Here is a 15,079-nt window from a genome sequence, read left to right as displayed (position 1 = left end):
CAAAGGATGATAGCTGCTTTCTTTACCATTAACCCATTTTGCGCGGGAGCCGGGAACCCCTTTTGGTGTTAGCATTATGTTATGCTTTTAGCTATTGAAAAATAGCAGATCTACAAGCTCGTGGCGCGCTACGAGCTTGTAGGTCTGCTATTTTCGGAAAATCGAAGAACGGCTGACGTGGAAACATAGCTTTTTCAGAAAACTGTCAGGATGCAGAAGACATTTTTAGAATCTGATCTCAGGTCAAAATGGGTTAATGCACTTACACGATCTACAGTTAATATAAAACTCCATGACACTATGTTATGTATTTCAACTGGAAGTACTGTGATGCAAAATACATCACTTAATATTATTACTTGCACGAGCAGAGCAATCGGCTGCGTATGTCGGTGGCGTCACTCGGCCAGTCAGGGAACGGCTGATGACGTATGTTTGGTGATCGGCTGGATAGATAGAGCACTCCTGGCGCCACTCAGGGAAGAGCCTCCGCGTCATCCTCCCCCCTATGGCACCTCGACAGAGTGCAGTTCTAGTTATTATTAATTTGTTCTCGTGAAAATTCCGCCATTTTAGCAGTTTTGTGCTATCGTTTTCACGAAATTCTGCAATATGGTAGAGGGCTGTGAGGATCCCTCAGTTCCCTCAGGATCCCTCATTCCCATACATGTGAATGGAGTCCGACTCTGGTTGCGGGACTACAGCGTTGACTAACAACCCATCTATGTAGCTCATTGTGTATATTGCGTATAGCTTTTTTTCTTTTTGGGCTTGACCCCGTCTTATAGCTGCTTGCAGCTATAGTTATTATTATTATTATTATTTGTTGTTCAATTATTATTAATTTTCCTTCTAGTCTATGTTATATGACTTCATATTTGGACAAGGTTTCAGCTCTGCTCTGCTCAGCTCTGCTGACTGACAGGGAGACAAATGGTCCTTTAAGTAGGCCTACTTTCAGTTTAGACTCTGTAAAATTGTTTGGAACAGCCAGGACTTTTTTAATACAAAATTAACAATATAAATTATAATATAACATCCATAATGTTGTGTTGTGACACAACATTATGGATGTTATATTATAACATCCATAATTATTGTTGAGCGCTTGGGAGGATAACAGACTATTGCACAACAGGAGCGACGTACGTTCCCAACAGGCATCACCTTAGTAGTCAGAAGGAAAGAAAAGCTCAACCACTGCTGGGTGTTTTCAGTAGAGTGTTTTACCTCTCTGTATCACCCAGAAGCCTCATGGGAGAAAAAAAAAACACTATAAAAAAAACAAATCACTCTAGCCTAGTTGCGTTATTTGAGCCTATAGTTGCGTTATTCTCACCTAGAAGCTTTGTTAAACATTTTAAATTCTCCTTCAGATAATAGTAGGAACCTTTTATTTATTTATTCTACATATTTTCCACTTTTAAAAAGATATTCCTTTTTATTTTATGCTACGACGACATACATTATGTTTGATGCAACATCCACCATAGTTGATGAACCACATGGTTACATCGAACCCAGAGTGCAAACCTTTGTATCAGCTAAACAGCTACTGTACATGCTTTTGCCACTAGAGGGATGTCATACAAAAAGGGAAGGACGAACATTTTATATATGGTGAGACAGGTGTGAATAAATATGGCCATGTACAGGCAGTATACGCTTTATGCATAAAGGTCATCATTGTTATCTTCATTATAAACTTGGCCAGTACCAGTACCTCCTGATGCTTGGTTTGTAACGCTGCCTTCTGTGGCTCTGGAGGGAAACCTGAAGGAGCCGAAACCACGACTCTGCTGCAGTGTCTGTGCGAACATTCCATATTTGCGGACGTCATTGTCACTTACGGAACGACGAGCAAAGCTCATGGCCTCTTCAAAGTGCTCCTTCCTGAGCTCTGGCACGGGGTCGCTCTCCTCTACATCCATAGCTGATGGGTGGGTCTCCCTCTCCCTCTCTCTGCGAATCTCATTCTCAATGTTCTCTCTGATGGCCAGCTTACACGCCCGCTGGCAGATCTCTGTGAGATCAGCTCCAGAGAAGCCGTTGGTCATCTTGGCCAGGTAGTCGATGTCCACATCCTTGCTGATGGGGCTCTTACGAAGGGTGGCCTTGAAGATATTGATCCTGCTCTTCTCATCGGGCAGGGGGATGTAGATGAGCTGGTCCAGACGGCCAGGTCTCAGGATGGCGGGGTCGATGATGTCAGGTCTGTTGGTGGCTCCAATGATGAAGACGTTCTTCTTGCTGTTCATGCCGTCCATCTCCGTGAGCATCTGGTTGATGACACGATCTGCTGCACCACCAGCATCTCCAACGCTGCCACCACGTGCCTTGGCTACCGAGTCCAGCTCGTCGAAGAACAGGACACAAGGGGCTGCCTGGCGAGCCTTGTCAAAGATCTCTCTCACATTGGCCTCAGACTCTCCGAACCACATAGTGAGCAGCTCAGGTCCTTTGATGGAGATGAAGTTAGCCTGGCATTCATTAGCAATGGCCTTAGCGAGCAGGGTCTTACCACAACCGGGTGGTCCGTAGAACAGCACACCCTTTGATGGAGTCATGCCAAACTTTAGGAACTTGTCTGGGTGTTCCACTGGATACTGTACCAGCTCCTGCAGCTCCCTCTTGACATCAGCCAGACCTCCAATGTCTTCCCAGCTGACGTTGGGAACTTCGACCACTGTCTCCCTCAGTGCTGATGGGTTGCTCTGGGTCAGTGCCCATTTGAAGTCATCCATGGTGACACAAAGGGAGTTCAGGAGTTCAGCATCAATGGTGTCATCCTCCAGGTCAATCAGGTCCATCTTCTTTCTGATGGCCTGCAGAGCTGCTTCAGAGCAGAGAGCAGCCAGATCTGCACCCACGTGCCCATGGGTCTCATTGGCCACCCGTTCAATGTCAACATCATCAGCCAGCTTCATGTTCTTGGTGTGAATCTGGAGGATCTCCAGTCTGCCTGTTGCATCAGGGATTCCAATGTCCACCTCCTTATCAAAACGCCCATATCTCCTAAGAGCTGTGTCAATGCTGTTGGGCCTGTTGGTGGCAGCCATGACGATGACATGAGTTCTCTGCTTCAGACCATCCATCAGGGTGAGAAGCTGAGATACGATGCGTCTCTCCACTTCTCCGTGAGTCTTGTCTCTCTTGGGGGCGATGGAATCAAGCTCATCAATGAAGATGATGGCTGGGGCATTCTTCTCTGCTTCCTCGAAGGCCTTTCTCAAGTTACTCTCACTTTCTCCAGCCATCTTACTCATGATTTCAGGGCCATTGATAAGGAAGAAGAAGGCTCCAGTTTCATTTGCTACAGCTCTAGCCAGCAGGGTCTTTCCTGTTCCAGGGGGTCCATACAGTAGGATACCACGTGGTGGCTTGACTCCAATTGCCTTGAACAACGCAGGGTGTCTAAGAGGCAGCTCCACCATCTCTTTGATCAGCGCAAGCTGCTTCCTCACTCCTCCAATGTCATCATAGCCAACCTCATTCAGGGACTCCTCCTCATCATCTCTCTTGATGGGTTCCCCTTCACAGTGGATGGCTGTTTCCTGTGCAACAATGCAGCAGGGGGAGGGATCAGTCTCTATTACTTTGAACTCCACAGCACGCATGCCACCCCTGACCAGGAAGATGTCGCCTTTATGAATGGGCCTGTAAGCCTGTTCGAAGTAAGGCTTGAGGTAGGGCTCAAACAGATCTCCAGTAATCCCTGCTACAGTGTCATCTATTGGGAGAACATGGATTCGCTTTCCATATTTCACATCAGGAATCGCATGCATGCTGATGATATCACCCAGACGGACCCTCAGATTGTTGCGGACAACCCTGTTCATGCAAACCTTTTCATCAGAACAGTTTTCCCCATTAAGAACTATCGCAACAGTCTCTCTCCTTTTCTTCCCCTTCAGCAGCACTGTGTCTCCTCTGAACATGCCCAGCTCATCCATCTTGGACTGAGAGACATAGACCACAGTATTGTCATCATTGACACAGTCATCAGCGACCAGTCTATTGGGCCTGTTCTTCCTTTTTAGAATGGCAGTGGAAAGATGATCATCTTTGGATTCCCCTACTGAGGCCATAGTCAACCACCTAGATTAATATATTTAACTAATAAAGAAGCAATACCTTAATCCTTCAAGCTCTTGGTCTAACATTAGCTGATTTATATATGTATATATACCAGAGCTATGGTCTATTGGTCACACACAACACAAACCGTTGCTACGCTCGTTGAATAATGGCACGTATTCACCTATGAGTGTCTTGAATCAGCTTGGACACTGGATGTTAACATCTGCACATATTTCTCTCTTATATGGCACTGGATATGAATTTAGATAACGTCTTCCTGACAAAACAGTTCAAATGCCAACGGCATGGTATAACCTAACCATAATTGGTACATCACTGACAGTTAATTTACTTGAAACTTGGCATCGAGTCAGACTACTCTGACTGGGAAGTCGGTCCAATCAGCATATCTCCCCAAAATATTGATAAATCCACAAATCCCCTTATATGGAGTAACCTGATGTCATTATTATGATGGCTAATATCATAGACTGGCCTGGTCTCCATATATGGGCATACCTCACACAGAACTCCACATATGTGCATAAAACAGACACAGACGGGTACAACGGGGTACTCTGACAACAGGTACAATGGGTATTGCGTATACCTGAGTTGGGTATGCACTACGCACCCAACTTGCATCGTTCCCGAGTAACACATGCAGTCAGTCTTTCCAGACGACTTGAGCATCTTAGTCTAATAGCTCTGTTACATTGTCATGATAGTTTGCTAAAATAGACAATCAGTGCCTCCCTCATTACTGTTGTTTTCTTTCACCATCAGAAAGTAGAACAGCGTAAAGTAAATGAAGTGTTCTGTTAATACATTTGAACTATAAAGGCCAGCTCTTTTTAGTCAAATATTGATGGGGAGACTATTTTACCATTGACTTGAGCAAAACAAATTTCCCTTGTGGATAATAAAGACATCTAATCTAATCTAATCTTTGTTCTATGCAAGATATTTTAGGAAATAGTGAGTGCTCTATCGGCATATAGGTGGTGTAATCTTCTGTCATGGCACAGGAACAATATTCTGGTGGTGGGGATGGTTTGGATGGGGGTTGGGTGTTTGCCCGGCCAAAGCAAGTAACAGGAATTACACTGGGCACACACACAGGCACTCATCTATGACGTCAGTCAGAGTGTGTCTGCCTATTTACTGTACAGTATGTACTCACCATTGCCAGGGCTATTGTGCGGTGGTGAAATAGACACAAAGTACCTGTATGCCAATTTATGAGGTTGGTTCTGTGATGTTAGGCACCTGTTGTCAGAGTGCTTGACTCCAGTTTACTGATTGATTTAGGTACTTTCTACTGACAAAAAGTGGCTATAGGCTCTGCTGGCCAATGGAGAGTGATGTCGCTACGTGGTGGCCATCTTACTTCGGTGCAGCTCACTCACTCATAACATTGTGTCTATGAGGCATGTACATTTTAAGTAACCATAACTTGATCAATTATTGATCAAAACGGTTTGGTTTGTCATAAACGCCAGAGACCGCTGCATGCTTATATGCTTTTATATGACGTTCATGTAAAAAACCACACCTGTGTGAAATCAATGAGGGGTGCTCTTGTCATCGTACATCAATTTATGTTGGACATTGCTAAATAAGGTACATGAGGTGGTCCCTTATTATTCAATGTCAATTGCGTTTAATGTTTTGATGTTTAATTTGTCATGTTTGGCGGGATTCTGACGTCATTTCTCCGTTCATCATCAATGGCAAAACTTCAGACGGGCAGGGACAAAATTTAGCGGACATTTGACCGGAATTCTCTTACCGTGGTCTATGGTAAATCTTGAGAGGTGTGGCGACAAAATCTGTAAATAACAAAATTAACATTAAGCAGATAAGCATCCTGAATCATAGCCACGTTCATAACGTTTGTAATAAACCAACCCATTTGTAAATCCGTCAAGATTTGAGCGAGTTATGAGTATTTTTGTTTGAGCTATCATAGAACACGCAGCAAGATGGCCGCCAGGAGAACTATGTCGGAGACTCCGCCTTGAGCCATCTAGCCTTCATGTCTATGTACATGACCACCATTTGCACTTATCTGTCCAAAGCCTTCCACCAGGCCGAAGGCTCAACCTAACAAATTAATGTTTGCAAGGTTTGTAGCTAGTCACAGTACTGTGACATCAGCACCGGTTGTCAGCCAGGGGACATAGCAGCCATGAAGGCCAGGGCCATCTAAAACATATCTGAAAAGTATACATGTATTCAAGAGCAAAATAGACGCTCCATGTGGTCCCCAGCTGAGCTATTGATAGTTATAATGGATCCATAGGGATGCCTGTAACTCAGAGAGTGGAACCAAATGGGTCTATGTGTACACTCTCAGGGTGAGGTTAATTAACACTAAGGATTTTACTGTGTGTATCGAGCTCTAGAGAAACAAATAAATAATACCAAATGGGGGTATGTGGTCTATAATGCAGATCAAAGTGGGGGTCCTTGACATTAAAAAGCTGGAGCATCACTGAAGTACAGGAACATTCTAAACATTCTAAAAAAGAACTACCATGTGTAGCAAAAAGATCACTAAGAATAATAATGATAGAAAAATGCAAAACAAATGCAAAAAGGTGAAAAAACAATATAAATGCACGGTATCCAGAAAGAATATGCTGATAACAATTACACTACCTCTTATGAATTGGATGCCCCAATTTAAAAAAATACAAAATAAAAAAACTTTGTTACAAGAGATGACAAATCTTGGTACACAGGCATATCCATGCATGGATATTGGTTAAGTGGCTAAATGCAATCTCAAAATCAAATCAATACAAAAAAGGTGCATGCAAGAAGTATGATCAAGCACAAAGTACTAAAAATGGTTAGAAAATGGTTAGATTGTGTATCCCATCTACAATTTAAAACATTTAGGAATTTAGCAGACACTCTTCATCCAAAGCGATTTACAAGTAACTGCAAGGTATCAGTATCACATACATCTAATGTAGGCAGTATAGTGCCTCAGTAAACTAGGATCACAGGTAAACCATGAACCTAGCTAGCATCAGTAACTAACTAACTAAAAGTATAAAAGTATAACTCCAAACCATATACTATCAAAGCTATCTGTACACTGAAACTATAGAACCCATGGGATACCATAACATGCTATCAAAATGACATTTTAAAATTAAGTGTACATCAAAGTGTCGTCAAAGCTAGGTCAAATGCCGGCAAAGGTGGAGTCTGAAGCGGTGAGTCCTCAGATTGCGGCAGAAAGTCAGGAGTGAATCTACAGTTTTAACTGCAATGGGGAGTTGTTCCCCAAGAAGGAGAGTCTGGGACATGTGGAGTGTTGTCCTGGATGTTTTAGGTAAGGTTCAGACAGCTTCCCTGTGTTAGCTGATCCGAGTGAGCGGGAGGGGTTGTAGGGTTGGATCAGACTTTGAAGGTACTATAGGTTGCTTTTGGTTGCTTTGTAGGCCAACATCACACTGTACACTGAACGGGCAGCAACTGGGAGCCAATGGAAGGAGTGGAGAAGGGGGAGACAGTACTTGCTTGCCATTGTGCAGTGTTTATCCATAAAGGTTGTCATCGTTATCTTCGTTGAAAAGAGGGCCGCTGCCCCCTGTAGCCCTGGTTGGGAACTTGAAGGAGCCGAAACCACGGCTCTGCTGCAGCGTCTGTGAGAACATTTCATATTTGCGGACGTCGTTGTCACTGACAGAACGACGAGCAAAGCGCATAGCCTCTTCAAAGTGGTCCTTCCTGAGCTCAGGCACGGGGTCTCGGTCTACTTCCATAGCTGAAGGGTATTTCTCCCTCTGCTTCTCTCTGCGAATGTCATTCTCAATGCTCTCTCTGATGGCCAGCTTACACGCCCGCTGGCAGATCTCTGTGAGATCAGCTCCAGAGAAGCCATTGGTCATCTTGGCCAGGAAGTCAATGTTCACATCCTTGCTGATGGGGCTCTTGCGAAGGGTAGCCTTGAGAATATTGATCCTACTCTTCTCATCGGGCAGGGGGATGTAGATGAGCTGGTCCAGACGGCCAGGTCTCAGGATGGCGGGGTCGATGATGTCAGGTCTGTTGGTGGCTCCAATGATGAAGACGTTCTTCTTGCTGCTCATGCCGTCCATCTCTGTGAGCATCTGGTTGATGACACGATCTGCTGCACCACCAGCATCTCCAACGCTGCCCCCGCGTGCCTTGGCTACTGAGTCCAGCTCATCGAAGAACAGGACACAAGGGGCCGCCTGGCGAGCCTTGTCAAAGATCTCTCTCACGTTGGCCTCAGACTCGCCGAACCACATAGTGAGCAACTCAGGTCCTTTGATGGAGATGAAGTTAGCCTGGCATTCATTAGCAATGGCCTTGGCCAGCAGGGTTTTACCACAACCAGGTGGGCCGTAGAACAGCACACCCTTTGATGGGGTCATGCCAAACTTCAGGAACTTCTCTGGGTGTTCCACTGGATACTGTACCAGCTCCTGCAGCTCCCTCTTGACATCAACCAGACCTCCAATGTCTTCCCAGCTGACGTTGGGAACTTCGACCACTGTCTCCCTCAGTGCTGATGGGTTGCTCTGACCCATGGCAAATTTAAAGTCTTCCATGGTGACAGCCAACGAGTTTAGGACTTCAGCGTCAATGGTGTCATCCTCCAGGTCAATCAGGTCCATCTTCTTTCTGATGGCCTGTAGAGCTGCTTCAGAGCAGAGAGCAGCAAGATCTGCACCCACGTGCCCATGGGTCTCATTGGCCACCCGTTCAATGTCAACATCATCTGCCAGCTTCATGTTCTTGGTGTGAATCTGGAGGATCTCCAGTCTGCCCGTTGCATCAGGGATTCCAATGTCCACCTCCCTATCAAAACGCCCATATCTCCTAAGAGCTGTGTCAATGCTGTTGGGCCTGTTGGTGGCAGCCATGACGATGACATGAGTTCTCTGCTTCAGACCATCCATCAGGGTGAGAAGCTGAGACACGATACGCCTCTCAATTTCTCCCTGAGTCTTCTCTCTCTTGGGGGCGATGGAATCAAGCTCATCAATGAAGATGATGGCTGGGGCATTCTTCTCTGCTTCCTCAAAGGCCTTTCTCAAGTTACTCTCACTTTCTCCAGCCATCTTACTCATGATTTCAGGACCATTGATAAGGAAGAAGAAGGCTCCAGTTTCATTTGCTACAGCTCTAGCCAGCAGGGTCTTTCCTGTTCCAGGGGGTCCATACAGTAGGATACCACGTGGTGGCTTGACTCCAATTGCCTTGAACAATGCAGGGTGTCTAAGAGGCAGCTCCACCATCTCTTTGATCAGCGCAAGCTGCTTCCTCACTCCTCCAATGTCATCATAGCCAACCTCATTCAGGGACTCTTCCTCATCCTCTCTCTTGATGGGTACCCCATCACAATGGATGACTGTTTCCTGGGCCACAATGCAGTAGGGGGAGGGCTCAGTCTCTACCACTTTGAACTCCACAGCACGCATGCCACCCCGGACCAGGAAGATGTCGCCTTTGCGAATTGGTCTGAAAGCATCAAGGAAGTATGGCTTGAGGTAGACTTCAAACAGGTCTCCAGTGATGCCCTCTACAGTGTCATCTATTGGGAGAACATGGATTCTTTTGCCATATTTCACATCAGGAACCGGATGAATGCTGATGACATCCCCCAGACGGACCCTCAGATTGCTGCGGACAACCCTGTTCATACGGACCTTTTCATCAGAACAGGTGTCTTCAGAGAGAACGATGCAAACAGTCTCCCTCCTTTTCTTTCCCTTCATCAGCACTGTGTCTCCACGGAACAGCTGCAGCTCATCCATTTTGGCCTGCGAGAGAGAGACCACGCTATTGTCTGAATTGACCGTTTCATCAACGATAAGTCTGTTGGGTCTTATCTTCTGTTTCAGAATGGCAGTGGAAAGATAATCATTGTCAGCTCCCCCTCCCAAGGCCATGGTCATACACCTGAATTATATTGTATATATTTATTTAAATATCTATAAATATAAGTAAATTTGCCTGCAAATACTGTCCGCGTGGCTATATCACATCCCAGGTGTCGTCACACAAAACACGTCACACGTCACACAAACTGTTTGCCAGCAGCGTGTCCATGATGACACGAGTGTCATGGAATTGGCATACTGTAGTGCAGTGGTTCCCAAATCTTTTCATGTCAAGGACCCCCAAATTGACACTAATTAGCCTAAGGACCCCCATTTGAAAAGATATGCCAGGGACGCCTATAAGAGAAGATTTTTACGGCTCTAGCAGAGATTCTCAACCCGTTTAATTTCAAGGACCCCCCAGTTTGGCATGCATTAGTCTAAGGATCCCCATTTAATGGCATTTCTATCTCTGGGACCCCCGATTTATGTTGTAAAATCAATGTTAAGGGTCCATTTGGTTCCAAACTATGATTTAGCTGGGGACCCCCTGGGGAACCACTGTCATAGTGAGCTTAGACACAGGGTTTTCTTATCTGCACACATTTCTATCTAAATGGCACTGATACTGAATAAATTGTCACATTTAAACATTTCTAATGATAACGAGAAGTTAACAACATTAATGGTACATCACTGCCAGTGGTTGTGTGCCAATCTGGAGGATTTCTCTGCTGTTTCCATTGCAGGTTGAACGCATTCACCGTAAGTGGGCCACAGAAATGTGTAAATGCATTCCAATGTATAGCCTGTGTGCGTGTTCTCCAGCAGAGCATAATTACTTACACATCCTGGATGAGACATAATGGCCATTGGTTGATTTACAGTTGGTTCCATTTTGTACACTGTCATGTAGTTACAAACATGTACGGTTCCATTTGGTTCCTATAATTGATTTTGCTGGGGAACACCTGGAACCCTTTCAAGGACACCTGGGCCCTGGGGGTGCCCAGACCTCACTTCGAGAACCACTGATTTAACGGATGCATAGTTTGTCCAGACACCAGCCACCAGACACAGACAGTGAATGAATGTTTTAAATGACGGACTGACAAATTAATAGGTTCAAGGTTCAAGTTTATTTAGTGTCCCCGAAGGGCAAATTGGGTTGCAGCATAGACAGTACATTAAACAATGAATGAAACAGTACAAACAAACAAACAGTTCACATAGCGGATACCAGAGTACAAAGGTGCACACAACCATTAAAGTGCAGGAGTTAAAGTGCTATGCGATAGGTCATAAAAGTGCATGTGCATAGACATAGGCACGAGATAAAACAGTAAAATGTGAAAGTGCTCATCATAAGGTTATATCCTCGATCTACCCACAGAAGCATTCAGTGTGTGAATAGAGACCGGGACAAAGGAATGTTTGTGCCTGTTTTTTGTGGCACAGGGGTCTCGCAAGCTAAGGCCGGATGGGAGAAGGATGTACTCTCCGTATAGTGGGTGAGCAGCATCAGATCGGATACACAGGGCTTTGTTAAGTACCTGTTTCTTAAAGATCTGGTCTAGGCCGTTCATTTGTGAGCCAATGATTTTAGAGGCCACTTTTACAATTTTCCCAAGGGAATTTTGTCTCTGATGCAGAGATTACCATACCAACAGATAATGGAGAAAGAAATGACGGACTCGATGTAGGCACTGTAAAACAGTTTCATCAGTCTTGTTGACATTGAACTTAGCCAATTTCCTTAGGCAGTACAGGCGTTGTTGACCTTTTTTATGCATCACATCAGTATTTAATACAGACTATAGTAGTAAATAAATAGACAGAGTAGTTTGTAGCCTATATAATATTATCTAAGACAAGTCCACTCACCTGTGACCCACTCAATGCCACCAAGTGACCAGGCTACAATAAACGTATAATACATACAAAATTGAATAATTCAAGTGTGTATCACTAATGTAATGTGTGTGTCACTATTAGGCCTCAACTCAATTCTGAAGTGCAACACACAATAAATGTAGGTCAAATAGTCTTATTTAACTTTGTTACTGTAATATGCTTTGTACTGCAGCATAATCAATCTCTCTGGCACTTAAAAACTATATGTCAATGAGCGTACACATTGCAAATCCTTATTTGGCCTTTACTAGGTTTCACCCCCCATTAATATCCATGTGAGCCATCCATTAGAGAAAATCTATGAAATCAAAATCACAAAAATCTAAACACGATCAAACTGGACCTGGGTAAACCCCTGGCCTACTCAATGCTCGTGGCAGAATTAAATGTTGTCCAGCAGGGAGAGTGGTTTTACCAGGCTACAGTTCACTTACCTTTAGCTCCGTTTAGAATAGATGAACATGAAACATCGCATGCAGTTCAAGCCATTCTCCACAAGAGGGCGCAGCGTTCCCTCAAATCTATGACCAGGAAAATAGGACATTCAGAATTTCATTCAAGGTGAAGTAATCACATAATAAAATAAATTAATATATTGACCTCATCTTTGCATCTCATACAGGAACATATATTGTTCACATTATGAATGTGTGCTTGCTTGTATCGTGTTGTGTTATAGACCTGGCCTAGGGGTGCCAAGTATACAACAAAAATACAGGGAGACGCAATACTCAAATGAAATATTAATTAATTTAAGTCATCAAAATTAAGGAATCAAAATCAGGAGCAAACAGATGAGGTGTGGAAATCAGTAGGCAGTGTAGTGCGTGTATGCATGAGTGAAATGTATGTGTGTGCGTGTTGAATGTATTGTAGGTATTGGATGGAGCCCGCACACCACAGGTATAGACCGATTCCGTAGCGGGTCTCATGGTCGCAGCCTACATATTTCCTGTAGGCGGACTCGACGTAGCTGCGGGGTTTAAACCCTCACCAGGCGCACCTCTTCCACTACAGTGAACGGCAGAGTGACTGATGTTAGTTTGCCTCAAACTTTACTCCTTTACCTGCTTTTTTACTAACACTAACATTACAAAGATGCCCAGAACATCGAGATGAACCTGTGTAGTTTATGGCTGCTCCAACAGTAGTGGCAACATAAAAAAAACAAAAACGGAATGTTTAATATCCACCGCGGTGGCGGAGACCAGAGCCATTGAGTAATGGTTGAGACGAAGCAGTGAAAGATACATACCAAATATTTCTGTTTTATTAACACAAGGCTGCTGTACTTTATACCTCATACTTTAAATGCTTAGTATGAGGTATAAAATACAGCAGCCTTGTGTTCATAAAACATAAAGATTGGGTATTGGGTAAGACTGAAATTATGTATCTTTCAGGACCTTTCACTGCTTTGTCTCAGCCACCACGGTGGATATTTTGACATTCCGTATTTCTTTATTTTGTATGTTGCCACTACTGTTGGAGCAGCCATAAACTACACAGGTTCATCTCGATGTTCTGGACATCTTTGTAATGTTAGTGTTAGTAAAAAAGCAGGTAAAAGAGTAAAGTTTGAGGCAAACTAACATCAGTCACTCTGCCGTTCACTGTAGTGGAAGAGATGCGCCTGGTGAGGGTTTAAACCCCGCAGCTACGTCGAGTCCGCCTACAGGAAATGCGTAGGCTGCGACCATGAGACCCTCTACGGAATCGGTCTATAAGAAAGACGTTCTTTATTGAAATATTGACATCGTTTCGATCTATTTGATCTTCATCAGGTCATGTGAACATACACAAAAGTTTGTACTTTTTATACTAAGGGAGTGCCCCCATTAACCAATCAACATCACATTTTGGTGCCCCTCCCATCACTGCAGGTGTGACACGTCAACCCTGAGTGAGTAGGTGGGGACCCAGACATATTGATGTAAATATAGTCTGTTCTAGTGCACTAATTAAAACCATTTAAAAAAGACATACATATCTATACTCATTTCACCGGTACATCAAATAAAGATCTCACACGTCCTATCTACTAGGTCTGTGGGCTTAAATTACATTTCCAATGTTATTCCTTTTGTTGTATTGTTTTCCTTTTGTAAGGTAAAACTCTAGCAACTAAACTGAAAAACAGGAAAATACTGATGTAAGAATAGATAAAGAACAATCAAGATAACAACCAAAGGAACTACATAAAGAAACCAAAACTATATAATACACACCAAAAGATATACATGAAACAACAACATATGCACCAGGTTGGATTTATTCAACGCAGGAGGCCACTTTTTAAAGCTTAGGACAGTATATTTTTTAACCATATGTTTTACTTTTTAAATAAAAAAACTGTTGAAGCAGAGCTTTACTCCAAACAAACCAAAAAAGGTTTCTACAGAAAGTGTCTAATTTCATCTTCCTGGTTTAGGCCCCTCGGCATCATGGTTTGAAGAGTATGAATGTGGTAACTTTCTCTTCTTAATAAAAGGTTATGAATGTTACCTCCCCTTCTTGGGGTTTTTACATGTTCTATACCAATGTATCTCAGGGAGGAGACACTATGTTGTGCTTCAGCAAATTGTAAGGCCACTGGACTGCGTTGATCCCTGGTGCGTATGTTGCTCCGGTGTTCAGCAATCCTGGTTTTGAGAGCTCTGGTGGTCTTTCCTACATAGGCGAGACCATAGGGACATGATATTAGATACACAACATTGTTTTGATTACAGGAAATGAGCCCTCTAATTTTTATTTTCTTCCCTGTGTGAGGGTGGTTATAGGTGGTGCACTTCGTAGTGAAATTGCACTGTGTGCAGGCTCCACATCTATAGTTCCCATCTGGGACATCTAGAAAAGTACCTTTTCTTAGGGGAGGTAGATCTGATTTTACCAATACATTTCTCAAATTTGGAGAACGTTTGTAAACCACCCTTGGGGGAACTTTGAATACATTACCTACGTGTGGGTCTGTACTTACTATATGCCAATGTTTTTTAATGATGCTCTCAAGTTCCTTGCCAACAGGAGTGTTGAATGTATTAACAGAAATGTTGAAAAGAGTGCATGGTGGGAAAGGTGCAGAGCGCAAACTGAAAAGAACAGAACTGGGGAAGGACTGGGGAAGCAGGCATTTATAGGCGTCGACACCCGGGCCCAGGTGCGAGCTGATCATCATGATTAGGCTCTGCTCCCCAATCCTATGGGACAGAGAACAG

The 15,079-nt window shown here is 43.9% G+C and overlaps 2 protein-coding genes across 2 annotated transcripts; both read right to left on the bottom strand.

Moving 5' to 3' along the window:
* Positions 1–1,667: 1,667 nt before the first annotated feature.
* Positions 1,668–4,088, bottom strand: LOC310861073 (transitional endoplasmic reticulum ATPase-like; the record flags this gene model as incomplete). Its single annotated transcript, XM_083768366.1, has 1 exon — positions 1,668–4,088. One exon carries the CDS (start codon positions 4,086–4,088, stop codon positions 1,668–1,670), a length of 2,421 nt encoding a protein of 806 aa, XP_083624492.1.
* A 3,546-nt stretch (positions 4,089–7,634) lies between these two features.
* LOC310861075 (transitional endoplasmic reticulum ATPase-like) lies at positions 7,635–10,019 on the bottom strand (the record flags this gene model as incomplete). The annotated part of the gene is made up of 1 exon (XM_083768368.1): positions 7,635–10,019. One exon carries the CDS (start codon positions 10,017–10,019, stop codon positions 7,635–7,637), a length of 2,385 nt encoding a protein of 794 aa, XP_083624494.1.
* Positions 10,020–15,079: the final 5,060 nt, after the last annotated feature.

This window comes from Protomyctophum parallelum (assembly GCF_964188405.1).
Source record: "Protomyctophum parallelum genome assembly, chromosome: 7".
Taxonomy (NCBI): domain Eukaryota; kingdom Metazoa; phylum Chordata; class Actinopteri; order Myctophiformes; family Myctophidae; genus Protomyctophum; species Protomyctophum parallelum.
This window is presented reverse-complemented; position numbering and strand designations above follow the sequence as displayed.